The sequence below is a fragment of the Phaseolus vulgaris genome, chromosome 4 (assembly GCF_051622355.1).
Source record: "Phaseolus vulgaris cultivar YP4 chromosome 4, ASM5162235v1, whole genome shotgun sequence".
NCBI classification, from domain to species: domain Eukaryota; kingdom Viridiplantae; phylum Streptophyta; class Magnoliopsida; order Fabales; family Fabaceae; genus Phaseolus; species Phaseolus vulgaris.
The window spans coordinates 40,246,114-40,270,006 of record NC_143501.1 but is presented as its reverse complement, the minus strand read 5'-3'; the positions used below and the strand labels follow the sequence as shown (position 1 = coordinate 40,270,006).

The following is a 23,893-nucleotide window of genomic DNA, read 5'->3' as shown; positions in this document are numbered from 1 at the left end:
CATTTTAATCCTTTCTTAAAATGATTATATTTTTTTATTTTTAATCTGTATAAAAAAAATTAAACCTCAGTAATGATTGAAATGAGATAATATTTCATTTTCCTCATCCTTATTTTTACAAGCTTAACAATAGAAGAAAATAATTAAATAAAAATTAATTTAAAAATAAAAATAATTAAATACTATATTAACTAAATTATAGTATATTTTATAAATTAAAAAATTATTTATATAAAATAATTTCTTTATTAATAAAATTTATAAATTTACTTTTAAATTAATATCTAATTAATTATCAAAATTTTAGTTACTAATTATTTTATATTGTACCTACTTGAAGTATAATTAGATTTTACGTGCTAGTATATCATAATAATGCAAATAAAGTTATTAAGTGGTGAGTAACTAAAATGAAGGTTTTTTTAATTGCAAAAGATTGGAAGAATTCTAAATAGTATTTAGTTGATGAAATGAATTAGACAAATGTTTGTTGATTTTTTTTATTGATTGTTTATGGTTGTACCTTCACATATTTAAAATTAGCTTACCATATGTTTTAAATTTATGTTACCTTTGAATTATTAGTTGAATCCCCAAATATCTTAAAATATCATCACTTATATTTAAAATGCCACTGTAATGTAATATTTTATATAGATTTTTTTTAAAATATTTTAGAAGTAATAAAATATTTGGAAATATATTCTTTTAAGTCAATATTTTTTAGCTTACTCTTTCTTCTCATTTTTTTGTTCACAGCATGTTTAGTATATTTTTTAGTTTTATTCAATAAATGTTAACAACTGTTCACTCCACTATAAATATTATTTTCTAATTTATTTATTATTATAAAAAATTCACAGATAATTTTTCTGACACTGAACCCATTACCACTTGAACCGACTTATTTTTCTCGTATTATTCATGTGTATTAAATATAAATATAAATTTAAGTACAAATCTACCCTCTAACATAAGTGTTTAGGTAAGGTATTTAAAAATAATATGAGATTTTATAGTTTAAAAAGCTACGAGCTACTTTTGTAGTTTTTAGTTTTTTTTATACTTTAATATATTTTTTATTTCTAATTTTTTATCTATCATTATTTTTTTTACTTATATAAAAAATGAATTATTATATTACTTTAGTATCTCTTAAGCTATTTTTAATTTTTTGTATAATTCAAATTAAAAAATAATATTATAAAATGAAGTAACTCAAATTTTATTATATAATATTATATTAAAATTACACATTATGAAAACTGTAAAAAGGAAATTAAATATAATGGCGGTTTAAATGGAGGAATACAAAATTTAAAATTTAAATAGATAAAAATTAATTTTATTAATATTCACTATATTAATTCATTTAAATAAAATAATTTGTCCAAATAATATATACACACATATATGTAATTTAAAAATATAATTTTTTTAATGTAAATTAATTATTTAAAAGGTTTAGAATTAAAATTATATAATAATATATTTTTATACTAAAATTTATGTAATTACATGTTATTTTATATTTTCCGTGTTTGCGGATTATCAGTGTGATGTTATTTTTTTTTAATATATTTTTAATATAGATCGGATAAATTTTCTATCTAGCACCATTTACACTTTTATTTCTCTAACTAGCACTCTTTTATTTTTATTTTCCTATTTATCACTCTTTTGTTTTTATTTCCCTATCTAGCACCTTTTTATATTTTATTTCCCTATCTAGCAGCATTTCAAAAATAAATTAAAAAATAATAAATTAATTTTTTTTTATAATTTTAACTTTGAATGCATTAAAAAATAAATATTTTTAATGTTTAAAATAGTTAAAAATATAATTAATGAATAAAGAAATGTGTTTTTACAAAATAAAAATAAAAAAGTAATAAATTTAAAATGTTTAGTTTAAAAATTATTTTTTTAAGAATGAATAAAATAAAAAATTAAACTCTACAACAACATAAAAGTTGAATATATAAACATAAATTAGTATTTATTTTTATTATTATTGATGATGTAATTATGTTAATTTCAAGTAAAAAATACAGGACATAATTATAAAAAAACAAAGTTAAATAAGGACTGATATGGACATAAAAGAACAACATGATAAAAAAAAATGTTCATATTGTCAAACACCAAGACACATAAAGAATATGTCACAACATTACTGGATTGTGCACTTCTCGTCATTAATTATGTTTCATTTCGCACAAACTATTTAATGTACCATTGAAGAAAATATTAAATAAATTATCATCTTTCATTTATTTTCATTTTTATGATCAACATATACTTATTTAGTATCGCCTTATATCTCTTATGTTTATTTTATTTGGATTTATTTTTATATCTTTTATGTTTATCTTAATTTGTTTTGCCTTTATTTTATATCTTGTATATTTTTAGTTATTATTTTTTCTACCATTTTTTTTATTGTTGCTGTTTTTATTTTCTAGACTTTTTTTTTTTCATTTTTTGCTTCTCATTTTTAAGCATTAAGTGTAACATTTGCATTAATTTTTCTTTTAGGATTTTGCATTTAGATAGACACTTCAATATTACTTGTGTATCCACTATTAATTAATACTAATTGACTTTGATTTTTTTTAATTATGTCATGTATTTTTTACTTGAAATTAACATGATTACATCATCAATAATAATAAAAATAAATAGTAATTTATGTTTATAGATTCAACTTTTATGTTGTTGTAGGGTTTAATTTTTTATTTTCTTCATTCTTAAAAAAATAATTTTAAACTAACCATTTTAATTTATTTTATTTTATTTTATAAAAGCTCATTTCTTTATTCATTAATTATATTTCTAACTATTTTAAACATTAAAAATATTTATTTTTTAATGCATTCAAAATTAAAATTATCAATAAATAAATAAATTATTATTTATTTATTTATTTTTGAAATGGTGCTAGATAGGGAAATAAAAAATAAAAGGGTGCTAGACAGGGAAATAAAAATAAAAGGGTGCTAGATAGGAAAATAAAAACAAAAGGGTGCTAGATAGAGAAATAAAAGTCTAAATAGTGCTAGATAGGAAATTTACCCTCTGAAATCGTGTCTGCTTCTTCATATTTTTTAAATAGGATTATAAATTTATATTGTAATATTATATAATATATATATATATAATACAAATAAAAAAATAAAGAATTAGAAAAAAACTAGAAAAAAATTAATTTTAGATTTAATAAAATATATTTTTTATAAAAAATAATCAAAACATAAAAACAGAAAGAGAAATGAAAATGTATAGATAGAAAAGAGAAAATAAAAGAGTAAGAATGCGAATACATGTTATTTAATAAATGTTGTAATTGATAATTTTAAGATAAAAAGAAGTTATTAAATTGAAAACTGTTATTTTAAAAAAAAAAAAATTAGAAAAAGATTAAATTGATATAATAAATTAATTATTATTTTTTCAAAAATAAAATTGAGAAAAAATTATATATAAAAAAACAGTTATGAGAATAATCTTTATATATATGGTTATAGATGAAGAGTAATATTTAATAAATATTGTCTTATTAAGTATACAATTTGACAAATACAGATTATATAGTAAGATATTAAATTTCAAAGATACAGAATATTAGCATATTAGATAATGATGATAAATATTAAATACTAATTGATTAGTATATGACAAATACTAATAGTTAACATTATTATTTTTACTCTATTTTTTTATTACTTTAATAACATTTAAGATTTATTAATTAATATGTATTAATATTTATTGCTAATAGTATATATCCAATTTAGGTAAATTTATTGGTTGGATTTCTATAATTAAATCAACTTTATTTTTTAGTCTTTCCACTTAAAATTAGTCAATTTAATTTTTACTACTAGAAAATCATGAAATAAAAATTAATTTTAGATATCAAAATTAAAAACTAAATTAGTTTCTATTCTATGATTTTCTTGTAGTGTTTATATATACTAATTTTAATTTGTTTTCATCTTTATTTAATACACTAAAAAATTATTAAACAAAAAATAATTTTAAAAATTAAAATAATTAATTATTATTTGACTAAATTAAAAATTATTAATAAATTAAAAAAAAAATTAGTATTTAAAGTAGTTTTTATTATTAATAAAATTTTATAAAATATATTCTAAATTGTTATTACACACTAATATTTTAGTTATTTATTACTTTATATTTTAAACTAATCTATATTAAATTAATTTTTGTTAGTTGATTAATTTATAATATAAAATATTAGTAACTAAAACTTTGATAATTAATTTAAATACTAATTTATAAACTATTTTATAAGATTTTATTAATAGTAAAAGTTATTTTTAGATATAATTAACTTTTTAATTTCTAAAATAGTATCTAATTTAGTTAATATAGTGATTAATTATTTTAATCTCTAAATTTAATTTTTATTTAATAATTTTTTAATAATAATAGATTAAATATGAATATTTAAAAAATACAACTACATATATTAAAGGTTGAATTATGTTTAAAATATTTATAAATTTGAGTATTTTTAAAACTTTAACTATTATATAATTTTTTTATAAAAAAATTAATAATATAGATTTGAATAAAATTATCAATAAAAACTAATAAACTTAGTTGACATAATATTTTGTTTTATAATTATTTGAATCTGAAATTATTTTTATGGAAGTTATTATATGAATAAATTTATCACATATATATATACATAAATTTTAATTATTAAAATAATAATTAAATATTATATAGATATAATTTTTTTAATACTTTAATGACATTACAATTTTTTTTTTCCAAAATTTCTTTATTACATTGTATTTTTAATTAGTTATATACATATATATACACATTCATTTATTATGATGTAAAAAAATTATAAATATTTTATTAAAATTAGAAAAATTAATTTTGTTTTCAAAATAATCTTAAAGCAGATTAAAAAAAAAAGGAAGGGAAGAATAGTTATAGGATAAAAAAGATTCATTTACTACATTAAGAGTGTATAATTTATGGTAGTAGCAAATGAAAAAAATGATCCCATTGGTTGTGTGAGTGTTCCACCAATGTTTTTCTCTCTGTATTCTACAGTGTCCCCACAATAAACCACAAAAAAATAAAAATAATAAAAAAAATTGTGGACTCTGTTCATCCTCTTTTAAAACCTTCACTTCAAACCTTTCCTCTTCACAGACAACACAAATACCTCTCTCTCTCTCTCGCAAACACACTCAAACACTGTTCCCAATTCTTCTTCATACTTCAACCATGGCGGTAGGACTCTCCGCCGCCATAACCTTCAAGCCCCTCCTCCACAACCACCACCCCCACTTTCCCAAAACAATCCCAGCCACACTCCCTTTCTCTCCCTTGAGAATTTCCCACCACACAACCTTCCTAAAGATCCAAAAGTTGTCACCTTTCACTGTCTGTGTCCTCACCCAGGACCCCAAACAAAGCACCCACATGGAAATTGAGGAGCAGGAACAACAATCACCTCCTCCTCCACAAGTTTTGTCACCAAAGTTGGCAGAGAAATTGGCCAGAAAAGAGTCTGAGAGGTTCACCTACCTCATTGCTGCTCTCATGTCCAGCTTGGGTGTCACATCCATGGCAGTGCTCGCTGTTTATTACAGATTCGCCTGGCAAATGGAGGTAAAATTGACCCCTTTTCTTATTCTTGTTGCCCAGGTTTTAAAAAAGGTAGCAAGTTCGATGTGATCCTCGATGCTGCAAAAAATCACAGGCAAATGAGATAAATGTGATTCTGCTGCGGTCTTTTTGAAAACTGTTGTTTTTGTGTCTTTGACATTGGTGTCATGCAAGATTGGTGATTTGCATGTGAAGATAATTTGGTTGTGAAATTGGGTTTGGTTTTGTGTAGGGTGGAGAAGTGCCTTTGTCTGAAATGTTTGGCACATTTGCTCTGGCAGTGGGTGCTGCAGTAAGTAGTCCTGTTAACTGATTCTGATTTAAATTCATTCAGTTTTTGGATGGTTTCAGGATTCAAATTGGGTGTGTTTGTTTTTTGAATTTTGAGTATAAAATTCAACTGGGTATGTCTGATTTTCAGGTGGGTATGGAGTTTTGGGCTAGATGGGCTCATAGGGCTCTCTGGCATGCTTCCTTGTGGCACATGCATGAGGTATGCTTTCAGTTCTTTCTTCTTTCCTCTGAATCCTCTTTCTCCTTCACTGTTTAATCAATTTAGTCATGTGTTCTTTTAGTATATTCTGGTCCTCATTTTTAAGTGAATTCATTTCTCAGTATTTACATTTTATTAGAAAGAGTGACAAGATTCACCAATCATAAAAAAGACATGTTTTTTTAATTTTATTTTAAGGTATACAGACAGACCAATTTTCATGAAAATGAACATTCTGAACACACGTTTTTACTAATTGTTAGCACCACAAAGTGTCAAAGTCCAAAGTCCAAGATCCACAAGAAGAATGATTAGGTTTTTTTGGTAATCCTTGTGATGTCTCAGCAACCAATGACCAGAAACTACATAATCTGTAAAACACAATCTAACGATTTTTTTACTTGAATTGCAGTCCCACCATCGACCAAGAGAAGGACCCTTCGAACTGAACGATGTATTTGCCATAACCAATGCTGTCCCTGCCATTGCTCTTCTTTCCTATGGTTTCTTTCACAAGGGACTCATCCCTGGTCTTTGCTTCGGTGCGGTGCGTGAATTCTCAATATTCAAACTAAATTAGTTAATCTTTTTTGTTTTTGCTTGAACATCTTAATTAAGAGTTTGATTGGGAGTGAAATTCCCAATTAACAGTTTCATTGGAAATGGTTTTCATAAAATAATGATTAATTCATAGACTTTGTGTTGTGAAATGAACACTCTTACTAAGATACCTTCAACTATGAACAGGGTCTTGGAATTACGGTCTTTGGGATGGCCTACATGTTTGTACACGATGGCTTGGTTCATAAGAGATTCCCTGTGGGCCCCATTGCCAACGTGCCCTACTTCAGAAGAGTGGCTTCTGCTCACCAAGTAATTATCATCATCCTCATCATTAGGATAACATTATGCACAAAAACTCATTCTTTTTTATTACAATAAATGTTCTCACTTTCTAATGCACGTTTAAACGTCACACTAATCACTATCATACTCCTAATACCATTCTAAATAGATCTCTTCACCATGATATATTACTTTATACAATCCATGTTACATTTTCCAAGTTTTCTTCCAATGGTAAAATTTTATACTAAAATTTTTATACATTAGTTTGCTTCAAGATTTGTGTTTTAAATTTTATACACTCTTAACATTTTAATTTTCTGAAAAGCAAAAATAATTATTTGTTTGAGTTCATTTTCATGTTCTGATACCCGTGATACTGTTCTTGTCTTTATCTTAGCTTCACCATTCGGAAAAATTTGATGGTGTACCGTATGGGCTGTTTCTGGGACCAAAGGTATGCTGCATTTTGTTTCTTTTTGTTGTTCATGTTTCTTTATTTATCTGAATATATATTTCAGGTTTTAGTTTTTTTATTCTTCTTGGAATTATTAATATTTTGTTGATTAGCTCAAACTTCGATTATTATTACTAATGTCACTGAAAATGTTAAATATGGCATGCAGGAAGTTGAAGAGGTGGGAGGGCTAGAAGAGCTGGAGAAAGAGATAAGTAGGAGAGCAAAATTATACAAAAATAGTTCATGATAAAAGCTATAGTATAAACAAATCATTAGCTGTTTCAAAGAATCACCAATGTAAAGCAGAAACATTAAATAAATTGATCTCAAAATTTTGCTTGCATAGATATAAATATAAATTCTTTACAGCATGATATAACATCAAAGATAAATATGAAAGAACAGTTATAAACAGAAGGTGGTGGTAAATATTTCTGCAAATACTCTTATTTTTTATGTTTATTCTAACCTTGGTGAAGTTGAATTTTTATTAATTTGATGTAATTTTATCTCTTAATTATTGAAATGAGTAAATTTTTAAAAAATTAAGTTGTGTCAGGTGACACAATGTTATTGTGATTTTAGTGTAATTGAATTAAAATCTTGTTAAACTGAGATAAATTCAGTATAGTCAAATTATACTCAATTTAGTGTCAGTTTGATACGATTTTAAATACACAAAGTTGTATTATTTTGATACGACTTAGTAATTTTAAAAATTTTATCTATTTTATAAAATATATTCAATTAATAAAAATTTCAACTATAAAAGATGGTGGGGTAAGAAATAATTGGTGTCCTAAAATTTTGGCTTTGGTTTTGGCCATGCCCTAGTGGGATGGGGGTGGTAGCTATATTCCATTTGGTGACATTTGCTTAGTCCCTATCTCTGTGGGGGCATTGAGCTATGCACGCCACTCAAGTGGGTTTTGACAGCATTCATTAAGGGTAGGGTAAGGATTACTTGACTCAAACATTGGTACACAATCTGAATGTGGATAACACTTTCTAGGATTTTCCTTTTTGCATGAAATGTTAGCATCTCAGATTTACAATTCTAAGCACAATATTCTCACATTGAAAGTCTAGGTAAATTAACATATTCTAAAAAAGAAAAATACTAAACTTTGCTATATTTCACTTATTTATTTAATAGAAAAATTAAGTTGTATTGTTTTAAATATTTAAACTGTCATAGATACTATAAACTTTAATTTTATTTCAATTAATTGAACCTCAAATTTAACTGTTTTACAATAGACATCTTTAATTTAGTTTCATTGAAATTGGTCCTTAAAATTTACCCTTTTCACTAATTTGTTTAATATCAAACCAGAGTCAATTTTTATGTTAATTTTCAATTATTCTTTAAAATATAATAAAACAAATATAAATCTAGAAAATGTAAAAACCAATAAAAATTCGTTGTTTTTTATTATAGCTTTTCAGTGTTTGAAGTTTTTTTTTTATGAAAATGAAAATAAGAAATGGCTGGATTCAAAATAAATAAATTGTTGAAATTTTTTCTTTAAATTTAAGAATAAATTAAAGTACTAGAACTTTTCATATTTTTGGATTTTTTCTTTAATTAAAAAAATCTCATAAAATTAAAATGAAGTTGAAATGAAGGTATATATGTGTAATAAGAGATATACAATTTATGGAGACAAAATTAAAGTTCAAGGTATAACACTTAAAATAAATAAATTTATAGATTTGTTTTTCATTTTATTTTTGAAATGCCGTAAGCTATATAAGAATGCATGCTTAAAATTAAAAGTGCTATTACATTCTTCTTAAATAAAAATTAATTTTAAAAAGAAAATAATTAATTATTTATATTTACCTATTGTTTTAAAATTTAAGATGGTTGGTAGTTAAAATTTTGGTAGCTATTTAAATATTAATTTAGAAACTAGTTTATAAAGTTAGAAATTATTTTTTATATATTTTAATTTCTAAAATAATATCTAATTTAGTTAATATAATTAATTAATTTTAATTTTTAAAATTATTTTTTATTTAATAATTTATTTTATAGTCTTTGTTTTTCGGTTTCTACCAATAACACATTGTTTTTTCTATTTTTATATCAACCCTCATCTTTCCTCTTACCTTTTTCAACTTACACAGTTATTTATATACAATTTAGAATAAAATGAAAAAAAATCTCTACACGTTTAATATTTTCATTTTATACTTATTATATTTTAAAAAATTATCAAATATATATAAGTTACTCGTCTAATAAAAATATCTACACACTTTAATTAATTCACAATCCAGTTACATTTATTTATTTTCATGTAAATTTGTAATTTATTTTATTTCTCAAATAAAAAATTATTAAATAGAATATAATTTAAAAAATAAAAAATAATTAGTTACTATATTAACTAAATTAAATATTATTTTAAAAATTAAAATATTATTGATATAAAGTAGTTTCTATTATTAATAAATAATTTTTAAATCAGTATCTAATTAGCTACAACTTCAAAATCAAAAGTAGTTGGTAATTAATTAGATATCAATTTAAAAGCTAATTTATAAATTAAGATATTATATTTGAATAAATTTATTAAAATTATAAATTAAAATAAATATTAATTTTTAACTTATTAAAATAAGATTATAATGAGAATTATAGTAATTAATGAGTTCCACTAGTAATAAAAATAATACTCTTTCTATTTTATTGCCTATAACTTTGTGTTATACCGGAAGGAGACAAACTACACATACAAGAAAATGTGCACTTCATGTATTCATAATTAAGTCAAAATCACTAAACTTTTAGAGTTGATTAAAAGTGAACACAAATAAAAAAAATACATGAAAGTGTGATTAGTATCCGTTTTGTATGGAGTAAAAAGTCCATACTTGATATCTTGAAAGTTATTAAAGCTTGAATCCACCTATAAAAAGAGATATTACTAATGTTAATCTAACCGATATAATTGAATAATTAATATTTAATAAAAGTTATAGAATTGATCTAGTGTTTTTTAAGTTAGTTCTAAATTTTACATTTATTTTTCTCACTTTTGTATATCAATATAGTAGTGTTTTATAGTTGACTGATGCTATATTATGATAACTTATTATCCTTATTTTTATAGTGAATCATGAATACCAACCTTTTGTGATTGTTATGCTTGTTATATGATAAATATTTAAGATTAATGTTCATGGTTGATTGATCATGTTTGATTTTATTGAAATTAAAATATTTGTTATAGTTTTCCCTACCTATTTATTATGATAAAATTTGCATGGTCATTAAGTGAGATGAAATGCTTTAATGACATCTGCATACGAGGGATATCAGTTTTGATCCTATTATTCATATGAAATTTGTATCAACAAATCCTAAACCGTGACTGCTATATACTAGGTACAACCTTAAAGACATGTCATCTAATTCACCTTCCCACTTTAAGATCTATACCTCTTCAAAGGGTGTCCTTGATTTAAGATTGATTGTAGTTTGTGATCATCCAAGTTCATAGTTCCTTAGAAAACATCAATTTTCTCACACATGAAAAACTTTTATCAAGAACTGAATTCATTATGAGAGCTCTTTGATTAATTATTTCATACAAAAGTGGAATGCAATGATATTACATTTGTTAGAGATATTGGGTAAATTACAAAATCAAAGTGGGTTGTGATTTTTCCTCCTTTCATCAAATTGGCTAAATGGAGTTAATGTAAGTTTTTTCCTTCTTGACATTGGCTAGATGAATACAAGAGAGTGAAGTGGTTTTTAAAGAACATAGGGTTGTGACCTAAAGAAAGGTGGGTGCATTTTCGCAAAATAATGTAACTAGAAGGATCAAGACTCAAACAAAATAAAAAAAAAGGTTCAAATATTTTTGTTTACCAAATTAGAAAGTAAATTTTTAGTTCTTATAATATAAAAATAAAATATCCATATACACATTGTGATCATTTTAAGTATCTAACCGATAAAAGTGGATTATTTTCGAATTAGGAAGTAAAAAAGTCACTTTTAAATTTGTAAATAAAAAGCAAAACTTGACCTGAATTTAAAGTATAAAATAAATATCAATTAAAAAATAATTATTTTTATGAAATATGCGTTCAGTTTATATGTTCTTTTAAGATCCAAATATTGAAAATACGATAAAATAATATAAAATAAATATAAAAACAAGTAGTATATCCTTTTTCTTTAAATTTTTACTAAAGGCTTATATACGTCGAATAACAATTCTCATTCCCATCTTTGACACGAGACATCTTGGACAAAATCATACAAATCAAGAGAAATAATTAATTAATCTTTTTATTTTTTACTAATCTTTTGAGTCTAATGAGGGAAAGAGAATAATTGTTAATTACTATTTCTCATATTCTCTTCTCATTACTTAATAGCAACATAATCATGCCTTTAATGAGGACATATAAAATTATAAAATACCTTATATTAATGACCATTTTCTTTTCAAAATCCTTCCTTAAAGAGTCAAGGGGTAGTATATTTTATGTACTATCCATATAATAACTGGCACAAGGTGGAATACTTCTTTTGTTAGATATGTTTTTGGTAAACATTTGGTTGCATGTTACATAATCTCAGTAGACAATCGACACTACTATAAAATTATTATTGAATAAAAATTAATTTTAGAATTTTTTTTTAATTATTATATTAACTAAATTAAATATTATTTTAGAGATTAGAAAAAGTTATTAGTATTTAAATTAATTTCTATTATTAATAAATAATTTTTAAATTAGTATCTAATTAGCTACCAAGATTTTAGTTACCAATTATTTAAATTCTAAAATTGATAGTTAATTAGATATTAATTTAAAAACTATTTATTAATAATAGATACTAATTTAAATACTAATAATTTTTGGTCAAAATATCTCTTTTAATTAATATAACAATTAATTATTTTTAATCTTTAAACTTAATTAAATATTAATTAATTATTTTGAATCTTTAAAATTGATTTTTATAAGATAATTGTGTGTAGTGTGAGTTAGCTTTGAAGTCTAATATCCAAGTAGTATGTTTTCTACTTTGAACAAAAATCATAATAATTTTTTAGAATCAACAAACACAAACTAGTAGCACACCATAAAACAAAATATCCAAACACATAGTATTATAGCTGCTGACATGCAACCTTTTTTGGAATTATACACAGAAAAATGTTATTGATCGACACATACAGTTTAACCTTTTTGAATAATGTAACTTACAAATCATAATTATGCCATATCATGTGTTACGTTCTTATTAGAGTCGTGCGGTGAGCAACAACTTTTTGAAAGAATTTTTCGTTAAAGATGGAGCAAAGTTTCTACATTGTGATTCCTAACAATCATGATAGTTGCATAATAACTGTTCAAGATCTTCCCAGAAAGGAAAAAAAGCTTTTTAGAAATGGCAAGACATCATGGTACATTCTCCAACACGTTGACATCTTTTCCTGTAACTGCCATCACATGTAACCATACTGTGGTTTCCTAACACGTAACTACTCTTCTAATATGCTATAATATAGCATTGAATGTCACCATGATCCTGAGATTCTCCGATAATCTCTCCTCAGATACATCATTATCACCTACATTCTTTCACCACTAAATATTATGGACTAGTAATACTGATAATTTTCTTTATATATGGCTTCTTTGTTTTCTGTGCCACCAAAGATATTAAACCGAAACAAATCTCATAGTCACAGTCAAACTATGAAGCCGTGTTCAAAATTCAGTGACTCCTATGTAATTGTTATTTTAGTTGTGTGTGCATTAGCTTTTCTGATATGCAAACAATGTTTTGTTCTGAATTTTTTTAGTGTTTTTCAGTGTTTTGATCATTTTGGTTCCTGTGTTTGCATGTTCATGGACCCCTCTTCTTCCTTTGCTTTATTCTTTTGTATGTACAGATTACTTTCCCAGGTTTTAAATAGCGGTTCCTGTCATGAATTGATAGTAGTTATGGAAACCTCCAAAAATACGTTAGTGTGGTCTCAATTGAAGTTGTGGACCTCAATTTGAAACCTCAAAATAATGACTTAAGGATCAGTAAACTGGTGTTTGAGTTATCTGGTTTTCTTCTGCAGGTTGTTGGGGTGATCTTCACAGTTTTGTTGCTGGGATTACAAGGAGTGAGGGTTGTTGAATGCAAAGTAGCCAATGGATTGGATTTTCTTGAGTACCCTGCTATCAGCTGCAGAAAACACACTGCAGTTTTGACTGATTTTGGGGGCGTTGGTGATGGAAAAACATCTAACACCAAGGCCTTTCAATACGCAATTAGCAACCTCAGTCATTATGCATCTGATGGTGGAGCTCTACTTCTTGTGCCACCAGGAAAATGGCTAACAGGAAGCTTCAATCTCACAAGCCATTTCACCCTTTTTCTCCAAAATGAAGCTACCATCCTTGCATCTCAGGTATTTTATTCATTCTACCCTTTCCTTTTTTAATTATCAGCATATTCAATGGTTTCATGTTATAGCATGTGGTCAATCATGTTATATATATTGAGAATTGTATTTTTGTATAACTAATAAATATATAATATGATCTCTTTTCTTCATGCACATGTACACCCTATTTTATAGTGTAAAAAATACATTGATCAAAGATATGTCGCAGTTCTTACTTTTTCTCTCTGGTAGCGATTGTTATTTGTTACAGTACATCATTGGAATTTGGTTGCCTAATATCATTTCACTTACTTTTTCACCTTTTCTTCTAACTATGAATTATTGACTCGTTAGTTAAGCTACATTTGACATCATAATCTACAGCTTTCTCTTTTCTTTTTCTTTTTTTTTGATGTTTATTGACCATGGACCCATATTGACAGGATGAATCAGAGTGGCCCATACTTTCTGTTCTACCATCCTATGGCAGAGGAAGAGATGCTCCTGATGGAAGATTTAGTAGTCTCATTTTTGGAACTAACCTCACTGATGTAGTAATCACTGGTAACCACTAGCCCCATTACTAAACAACTATTAGAGGTTGTTAAATAATTTTTCATGTCACTTTTTTTTGTACATAAGGTTACAACGGGACAATTGATGGACAAGGATCTTATTGGTGGGACAAGTTTCACAAAGATGAATTGAAACTCACCAGGCCTTACTTGATTGAGATTATGTTCTCTAATCACATCCAAATATCAAATCTCACTTTGGTCAATTCTCCATCTTGGTTTGTCCATCCAATTTACAGCAGGTTTGACAATCATTTATTTTGTATTGATGCTTTGATCTCAATGCTCAATATTTTCTGTTGTTCTTATCATCCATGTCTCTACAGTGACATCATAATTCAAGGACTGACCATTCTTGCTCCTGTTGACTCTCCTAACACAGATGGAATAAATCCAGGTGATTTATATTATTAGTATTATAACTATAACAGAAGATGATCAGAGAAAAAGAAAAAGAAAACAGTTTAAGAGAAAAAGAAAAAGAAAACAGTTTAAGAGAAAATAAACGATACACTCTTCACTTTTCTGATAATAAACAATAACATTTAATTGGAACATATCTGATAATGTAAAAGTTTGTTATGCTGCGATTCAACCATAGAACTTTTCAATTACTACTAAACAATATTGGTGCAAAATTTAACCATTCTCTAGTTTTGTACTCATCTTTTCAGATTCTTGTAGCAACACTAGGATTGAAGATTGCTATATTGTATCCGGTGATGATTGTATAGCAATAAAAAGTGGTTGGGATGAGTATGGAATCAAATTTGGAATGCCAAGCAAACACATAATAATTAGAAGGCTTGAATGTGTATCCCCTGATAGTGCTATGATTGCTTTAGGCAGTGAAATGTCTGGTGGAATCCAAGATGTTAGAGCAGAAGACCTTACAGCTATCAACACTGAATCAGCAGTTAGAATAAAAACGGCAGTTGGTAGAGGTGCATATGTGAGAGACATATTTGTGAAAGGAATGAACTTAAACACAATGAAGTATGTGTTTTGGATGACAGGTTCTTATGGATCACACCCTGACCCTGGCTTTGATCCAAAAGCACTTCCTAACATTACTGGAATAAACTATAGAGATGTATTTGCAGATAATGTAACATATTCTGCAAGACTTGATGGAATTGCTAATGATCCTTTTACAGGAATCTGTATTTCTAATGTGACTATCCATAGTGGTGATAAGAAATTGCAATGGAATTGCACTGATATTGAGGGGGTGACAAGCAATGTCTATCCTAAGCCTTGTGAATTGCTGCCAGAGAAGAAAGAGAAAATTGAGTGTCCTTATCCAGATGACAAAGTGCCCATCGAAAGTGTTCAGCTGAAGACTTGTTCCTTGAAAAGTTTCCCAGTCTTCTAAAAGAAGGACATAGTCATCATCCATATGGGAGTTTTAAAACATCAAATCAAATCGAACTTATAGAATAAATGATTTGTTTTTCTTATTGTCCAAATGATTTTAGGTTTGGAATATCCTGAAATCAACAATAGGTGCCAAACGATATTACATCAACTATAGTGATCCTATATGACACCAGCAATATAGTGGAAGATTCAAGTGTATTGACTCATAAAAAAGAAACATGTAGTTTCAAACTGAAAAATCCATATTTTGAGAAGTAGAATATTGAATTGCATTGGTCACTGCAAGGTTGTCACTGTCACTGTATGGGCCATTGCTATCTTTTGATAAGTAAATCAAGCAATTAAGCAGCAAAAAAACTAACACTAAATGACTACTTAACACTGTTTAATTTTAAGGAGCTTATTGAAAAAGTGGTTACATTCTGACTTTCCTACAAATACATTAACGTGTGATTTTTAGTATAAATATGCAGGATTAAGAATGACAAAGGATAGTTTGATTTCTCAAGCACTACAGAGGATGAATAACAAGAAGAACTTTTCTTCAGATCTTAGTAAAATGACATTAGACTCAATGAAGTATGAACAAGGATAAAGCTCAAGTAATAAACTACATGAAATATTTGAGAATTTCTGTCAAATTGGTGTGCCAATGGATTTCAAGAACAATACTAATGTTTTCTTCCCATTTTCTGATGGTAGTTGCTGCTGTTTACATCTTGGTATCACCTAATTTTACTTACTGTTTGGAGAGTGATCGCGTTCTAAAGTCTTCATGATAATTTGGCGTTGCTTCAATAAATGAAGAGGAACTAAAAAACAGGTCTAAGTAATATCATTTCTAAAACAAGTTAAATATGGCTTTTGGTTTCAAAACATATTTAGTTCCTATAAAAGTTGTACTCTCTTCACAAATTGATAGAGATCAAATAAGAGAGGATTTACTAATGGAGGAAGAGGTCATTCACCCAAACATTTGAAGTTCTTTCTTCTAGTCTTCTTAAAAATTAAAGAAGAATTAAAATAAAGAGAGGACCACGCCTAAAGCCAAAAGAAGACTACAAGCTTTCAAGAATGAACTTCAATTAATATCTCTCTTTATAGTTTCTTTTGAATAAATTTGTAAATAATATAAAATAGTGTTTAGGTAGGTGCTAAGAGGGAAACCTAAAGATACCTCTTGTGTAAAGCATCTTTAGATATTAGCTTTAGAAAAATCTAGAAGGTATCCTTCTATTCTCCACTTTAGGCGCTAGAAGTGGAAGAGTTGCAAGGTAACCTTGGATAGCTTCCTTTGTAAGCTTCTTGTACACTCATGATCGGTCCTTCTCCTATAAAAGGAGGGCTTGAGTCTTTCTAATACAGATTTGATATTTTGAGTACAGAAATTCTCCCAAATTAGTGAGTGATTGAGAGACTTGTGTCTTCTCTTATTCTAGTCTTATCTTGAGAGCAATCTTGGAACCTTAAGTGGCGGCATCTACACTCATCTTGAAGCTTTGCATCCTTCAAGTGGCGTGTTCCTCTCCAAGGACTCCAAACACATAAGTTCTCTTCTCCTTTCCATCTTATTCATCCATTTCCATTTCCAAATAAACTCTAAAACATGTCTTAGGCCTTTCTAGTCAGTGTAATCGGTTCATTTGCATCTTTTCTTACTTTTGTTCGGTTCATTTGATTCCTAGCATGTTTTATTCAGTTCATTTGATTTCTTGACTGTTTTAATCGGTTCATTAGCTTCCTTTCATGTTTTTGTTCGGTTCATTTGATTTCTAGGTAGTTATAATCGGTTCATTTGCTTTCTTGTTCATTCCAATCGGTTCATTTGACAAGAAATGGGTTTCCAAATGAGTTTTGGCTTGGTTGCTTATGATTTGGTGAGTTCTTGAATGAAAGAACATTGTTCCAATTCTAGAAAAGTGCCTAATCATATTCCAACTCAAGTTGAATCCATAACATGTCCATGAAACATCTCTATCTTGTTATTGGAATCATATCACAAATGTTTCAACATAATTTTGTTAGATGTAAGGACTAAAAATGAATGAAAGTAAGAACTAAAAATGAATAGATAATGGTTATTACCTCCAAAAGAAGAATGTTGGTTTCAAGCATGCAAACCACATCTCCCATCTTGAGTCTAGGATTCACATCAGGATCTACACATCTTAAAGCAACCTATATAAGTGCCTTGGAAGAAGGCACTTTAAGCAATTTTGGATCCATCACATTCTCAATCTTTCCATTGGAAATCATTGATTATATGAGTCTGCAATTTCAAGTCATGTTAGATTCATTATCTGAAAGACAAGTGAGCAGAACTGAAAACCAACAACTGATGAATCAAATATTGATAGTTGTACTTGTGTCTGACTGTGATATGCAGGGATTCTTCCTGATACAGTCTCCATAATAAGTAATCCAAAATCATAAATGTGATTACCCTCAGTTAAGGTACTACTTGAATGACAATATGGAACTTCATAACTGGAGCTAGTGAAAATAAAATCAATTTGAAAATTCATGGTTAGTTGAATCAAAGAAAAACTTCATCTAAATGTAATGACATTAAAAATGTTCTTTATATGATCATTCAATGTTGTCACGAATGATAAATTTAATAATTTTTTTTCATTACTATCTTAAAAGTCATACATAGCATGGATCCTGATTGAATAACAATGTAAAAGAATTATACAAAGAGAAATTACAATCATAAACTATTATATGATAAAAGGAAATGACTTACAATGTGGAAATACTTAGTTAAGTTAAATAATTTTATAGTTTTGTGAAGGAAAGAAAACTGACCCAAATGCTTCCACTTTCAATAGAACATGACTCCTTTTGAGACTGAGAACCTTAACAAGGTAAAAATAATATATTTTTGGATTCCATTTATGGTCCATCAAAATGCTAGCTTTTATGCTGCCATGGAGAATCTTTGGTTTAACTTCATCATGAAGGTGTGCTAATCTGCATAAATAATTGCCTTTAGATAATATTATAATACATTTTTTTAGATAAAGTTTGTAGATAATCTCATCCTTTTGTAACACCATGAGTTATGTTAGATATTGTGTTTTTTGTAACTGCACATAAATGCATGTAACTGCGCATGACTTTTTATTTTTTCTGTTAGCGAAGAAAGATAATGGATATCTTGCTCTGTTTTGATTCACTTAATATATTTTCCTCTTCAGTATTTTATTCCCTTTATTTTATTTTGATGTCTACCTTTTATTCCTCAACACCAACAATTGGTATCAGAGTTGTCTTCCTGCTTGATCTGTGAGGACACTAAAGTGCATAAATGGAAAGCGAGTCAAGTTTTTCACCAATGGCACCACCATTCTTCGATGGAAAAAACTATTCGATGTGGGCAGTTTGTATGGAGACCTACCTAGAAGCATTTGATCTATGGAAAGCTATAAAAGAGGATTAGGAAATTCCGTCCCTTCCAGAAAACCCTACTGTGGCCCAAATGAAATTACAAAAGGAGAAGAAGACGAAAAAACCAAAGGCAAAGCCATATGAGATTATCTCAAAACATAGTATGAAGGCGATGACTGAATTAAGAGTATGCAAGTGCCGAATCTCATTAGAGACTTTGGGTTGCAGAAGATGGAGGAGACAAAATCCATTAAGGAATATTCTGAAAGGCTTCTGGACATTGCAAACAAAGTAAGATTGCTTGGATTTGATTTTAAAGACTCTCGTATTGTTGAAAAAATGATGGTCATTGTTCCTGAAAGATTTGAGGCTACCATAACTACCTTGGAAAAGATCAAGGATCTGTCCCTAATAACCTTGGCAGAGTTAAATTCTTTACAAGCAATTTGTTGAGAGAGCTTTACCAGTCAAACATGAAGGTGACTGGAGAAACAAAGGCAACAAGAACAAGCATAACCAACAAGAAAATGGAGAAATTGTTGCACACAATAACAAAAAAAGGAGAAATTATCCTCTTTGTAAGCATTGCAACAAGTTAGGTCATCCACCATGTAAGTGCTGGAGAATACTTGATGCTAAGTGCAGCAAGTGCAATCAACTTGGGCATGAAACAATCATTTGTAGAAACCAAAGTCAACAACAAGATGTAGATGCCCAAATTGTTGATCAAGAAGAGGAAGATGAACTTTTCGTAGCCACTTGTTTCTCAAGAGAGAATCAAGTGAAAGTTGGTTGGTTGATAGTGGCTGCACCAACCACATGACACAGGACAAGGAACTCTTCAAGGAATTGAGAACTATTGAGATTAAAAGGGTGACGATTGGAAATGGTGAACACCTAACAGTAAAAGGAAAAGACATAGTAGCTATCACAAGCTATAAAGATACAAAAATCATTGCAAATGTTCTTTTTGTGCTAGAGATTGGTTAAAATTTTTTGAGTGTTGGTCAATTGTTGGAAAAAGACTATAAAGTGATGTTTGAAAATATAAAATCAAAGATGTTGATGCCAGAGATTTGTTTAAAGTTGAAATGAAGGGAAAGAGTTTTGCTCTCAATCCAATGAAGGAGGAACACATGACCTTTAAATCTAAAGAAAGTGTCACTGAAATTTGGCACAAAAGATTCAGGCATTTTCATCACTGAGGGCTACTTCAAATGCAATCAAAGAAGTTGGTAGAAGGACTTTCTAATCCTGATGATGACCTGACCTACTGTCGAGAATGCAAATTTGGGAAGCAACACAAGCAATCATTCCCTAAACAAGCTAGGAGGGCTTTGAAGAAATTGCAACTCATTCATACTGATCTTGGTGGTCCTCAAAGAACACCATCATTAAATGGTAACCTTTATTTTATAGCCTTCATTGATGATCTAACAAAAAGGTGTTGGATTTTCTTTTTGAAACAAAAATCAGAAGTTGCTGGTGTATTTATGAAATTTAAGACCAGGGTGGAAAATGAAAGTGGTTGCACAATTTACATTTTAAGATTTGATAATGGCAAGGAGTACACTTCAGAAACTTTCAATTGTTTTTGTGGGGAGGTAGGAATTGAACATCAATTAACAACCCTATACACTCCACAACAAAATGGAGTTAGTGAGAGGAGAAATAGATTTATAATGGAAATTAAGCAAAGTCAGGATGAAGTATTCATCTGTCAAAAGAAGTATGCAAAAGAAATACTTAAAAAGTATCAGATGAAAGATTTCAAGGAAATGGACACTCCCATGAATCAAAAGGAGAAGTTGGTTAAAAAAGATGATTTTGCCAAAGTTGATGAAGTTGAATTCAAAATCTTGATAGAATGTCTAATGTATTTGACAACAACTAGACCTGACATTCTAAATGCAGTAAGCATTCTATCCAGATTCATGCATTGCCCAAATGAGACCCACATGAGGGCTGCAAAGAGAGTCATCAGATACATTAAGGGAACTTGGAACTTTAGAGTTAAGTTCTTGAAGCATAAGGAGTTCAAGTTAACTGGTTTCTCGGACATTGATTGGAGATGTTCAATTGATGACATGAAAAGTACATTTGGATATTGTTTTAGCCTTGGATCAAGGATGTTTTCATGGAACTTAGAGAAACAATAGCTCAATCCACTACTGAGGAAGAGTTTGTTGTTATATCGACTACTATGAGTCAAGCTCTCTGGTTAAGGAAGATCCTGACTGCTTTAAATTTGGAGAAGAAGCAAAGCACATAGATTTTTTGTTGATAACCAAGCTGTTATTGCAATCTCTAACAATCCAATTTTTCATGGCAAAACTAAGCACTTTAATATCAAGTTATTTTTTGTAACAGAAGTGCAAAAGAATGGTGATGTGTCTCTTTGTTACTGTAAAAATGAAAATCAGGTTTCAGATTTGCTTACCAAGCCACTTCCAGCTAGCAAGTTTGAATTCTTAAGACAGAAGATTGGAGTTTGCAGTTCAAAAATCAAGGAGAAGTGTTAGATATTGTGTTTTCTGTAACTGCACATAAATGCACGTGACTTTTTATTTTTTCTATTTCAATTGTTGAATAAATATTTCTAAGTAACTGCTCATAAACATTAGGCAAAAGCATTTAAGAGTCAGTTACTGTAAGTATTATAAATGTAATTGTTAGCAAAGATAATGGATATCTTGCTCTATTTTGTTTCACTTAATATATTTTCCTCTTCAGTATTTTATTTCCTTTATTTTGTTGTCTACCTTTTATTCTTCAACACCAAAAAATTATGTTCTTTCTTATATCCCATGTTAGAGGGATGATTTGTATAGGAAACTCTTGAAGCCCTGATAAAGGCTTTCATGTTCTACATATTCAGATACTGACATCCTGAGAAGGGAAACATATTTTAATATTCACAATGATGTATATGATTAGAACTTGATAGAACCTTTTAGCTTTAAATGTGAGGCTAGTTGCGGATCCTTGGCCTGATACTCACCCGTGACTTGCCCGGTGACAAACAACGAGTCACTCTTCACCAACAAACTCCGAGCTCCCAACTCCTTGGCTAGCAACATCCCTGCTATCAAGGCCTCATACTCGGCTTGATTGTTTCTCCCCTAAAACGCGAGCTCAGGGCCTGTTCGATGAACAACCCATTTGGTCCCTCTAAAAGGACCCCAACTCCACTCCTTTGTTGGTTGGAGGATCCATCTACTGAAAGGACCCACTGGAAGTCATTGGGATCAGACTGAGGGTTTTTAGACGAAAGTTCTACCATGAAATCAGCATACACCTAACCCTTCATCGACCCTCGAGGTTCATACTGTATGTCAAACTCTGTTAACTCCACAGTCCAACGAACCATCTGACCTTTTATATCAGGCTTTTGAAGGAGCTTGCGAATGGGTAGATCGGTCATCATGATCACGGTGAAGCTCTGAAAGTAGAGGCAAAGTTGTTAAGCTGTAAACACCACGGCTAAGGCGACTTTCTCGATAGCCTGATACCGAGTTTCTAGTCCCTGTAGGACCTTACTCACAAAGTAAACTGACTTTTGGACCTTATCTTGATCTTGCAAAATGATCGAGCTAATCGTCCGATCTGTAATTGCAAAATAAAGACGAATAGGGGTACCTGGGACTGACTTACCAAGCACAGGGGGACTGGCCAAACACTCTTTAAATTTGGTGAAGGCTTCCTCGCATTCATTGGTCCATAGAAAATGGTTGTTTTCATGAGGCATTGGAAATAGGTATACCCCTTATCATCACTGGCTGACAAGAAGCGGGACAGGGCGGCCATGCACCCAGTTAACTGTTGGACCTCTTTCACATTGGTTGGGCTCCTCATTCCTATGATTGCAACGCATTTGTCAGGGTTCGCTTCTATGCCCCTTTCAGTTAGCAAGAAACCAAGGAACTTCCCTACTTCTACACCAAACACACATTTATCTGGACTAAGCTTCAAATTGTACTTTGCTATTGTTGGGAATAACTCTTCCAAGTCAGCAATATGCTAATCCTTCTTTTCTGGCGTGACGACCATGTCGTCTACATACTGTTAGAATATATGGCCTTAAACGAGAGGGGGGGGGTGAATTGTTTAAAGGGGATTTTCGAATTTTTTTTAAGCTAGAACAAAATCCTTTGTATGAAACTCAATCAGAAATTCAGTTAGCCAAAAAATAAAGCACAAAACAACAAAGCACTAGAAAAACAATCGGTTGTTTTTTCAAAACAATCGGTTGTTTATACCAGTAAAGCAATAACAACTGAATTTAAATGAGTTTAAGGGAAGAAAGAGATACACAAACAGTTTATACTGGTTCACTCTTAAACCAAGAGCTACATTCAATCCCTAGAAGCCACTGGACAATCCACTAAGCAATCAAATACAAATTACACACAAAACCACCAAAGAAGTGACCTTGAACCCTTCAAGAAACACACTTCCTTTGGCACAACACACACCAAGAATGTTGATCTTGACAACCTCAAGAGCACACAACACTCCTTGGCTTACAACACTAGCAAGTACAAAGTATTCAGAACGAATTACACTTGTTTACAGAATAAACTGAAATCAATACAAATGTAATCCTATTCCACTCTCTCTTGAGAAAACCAAAGTAGAAAAGTGAATGTTCAAAACTTGAAAG

General features: G+C 28.7%; 2 protein-coding genes and 1 pseudogene across 2 annotated transcripts; 2 read left to right on the top strand and 1 right to left on the bottom strand.

Annotated features, from left to right (window-relative positions):
• The first annotated feature begins 5,163 nt into the window (after nucleotides 1–5,163).
• LOC137837585 (beta-carotene hydroxylase 2, chloroplastic) lies at nucleotides 5,164–7,816 on the top strand. The gene is made up of 7 exons (XM_068646610.2): nucleotides 5,164–5,667; nucleotides 5,897–5,956; nucleotides 6,086–6,157; nucleotides 6,570–6,704; nucleotides 6,905–7,030; nucleotides 7,404–7,460; nucleotides 7,630–7,816. Exons 1-7 carry the CDS (start codon nucleotides 5,281–5,283, stop codon nucleotides 7,708–7,710), a joined length of 918 nt encoding a protein of 305 aa, XP_068502711.1. The 5' UTR covers nucleotides 5,164–5,280; the 3' UTR covers nucleotides 7,711–7,816.
• Nucleotides 7,817–13,010: 5,194 nt separating this feature from the next.
• On the top strand, nucleotides 13,011–16,116 carry LOC137837584 (putative polygalacturonase). Its single transcript, XM_068646609.2, has 6 exons — nucleotides 13,011–13,232; nucleotides 13,574–13,906; nucleotides 14,326–14,446; nucleotides 14,525–14,699; nucleotides 14,784–14,854; nucleotides 15,132–16,116. The coding sequence occupies exons 1-6, from the start codon at nucleotides 13,131–13,133 to the stop codon at nucleotides 15,830–15,832; spliced, it is 1,503 nt and encodes a 500-aa protein (XP_068502710.2). The 5' UTR covers nucleotides 13,011–13,130; the 3' UTR covers nucleotides 15,833–16,116.
• A 456-nt stretch (nucleotides 16,117–16,572) lies between these two features.
• LOC150028059 (putative serine/threonine-protein kinase At1g01540) lies at nucleotides 16,573–23,085 on the bottom strand (annotated as a pseudogene).
• Nucleotides 23,086–23,893: the final 808 nt, after the last annotated feature.

Coding starts and splice junctions, on each gene's coding strand:
- LOC137837585 (XM_068646610.2), top strand. CDS start 5,281: ATGGCGGTAGGACTCTCCGCCGCCATAACCTTCAAGCCCCTCCTCCAC. Junction 5,668..5,896: donor GATTCGCCTGGCAAATGGAG/GTAAAATTGACC, acceptor GGTTTTGTGTAG/GGTGGAGAAGTGCCTTTGTC. Junction 7,031..7,403: donor GAGTGGCTTCTGCTCACCAA/GTAATTATCATC, acceptor TCTTTATCTTAG/CTTCACCATTCGGAAAAATT.
- LOC137837584 (XM_068646609.2), top strand. CDS start 13,131: ATGGCTTCTTTGTTTTCTGTGCCACCAAAGATATTAAACCGAAACAAA. Junction 13,233..13,573: donor CAAAATTCAGTGACTCCTAT/GTAATTGTTATT, acceptor TTTCTTCTGCAG/GTTGTTGGGGTGATCTTCAC. Junction 14,700..14,783: donor GTCCATCCAATTTACAGCAG/GTTTGACAATCA, acceptor ATGTCTCTACAG/TGACATCATAATTCAAGGAC.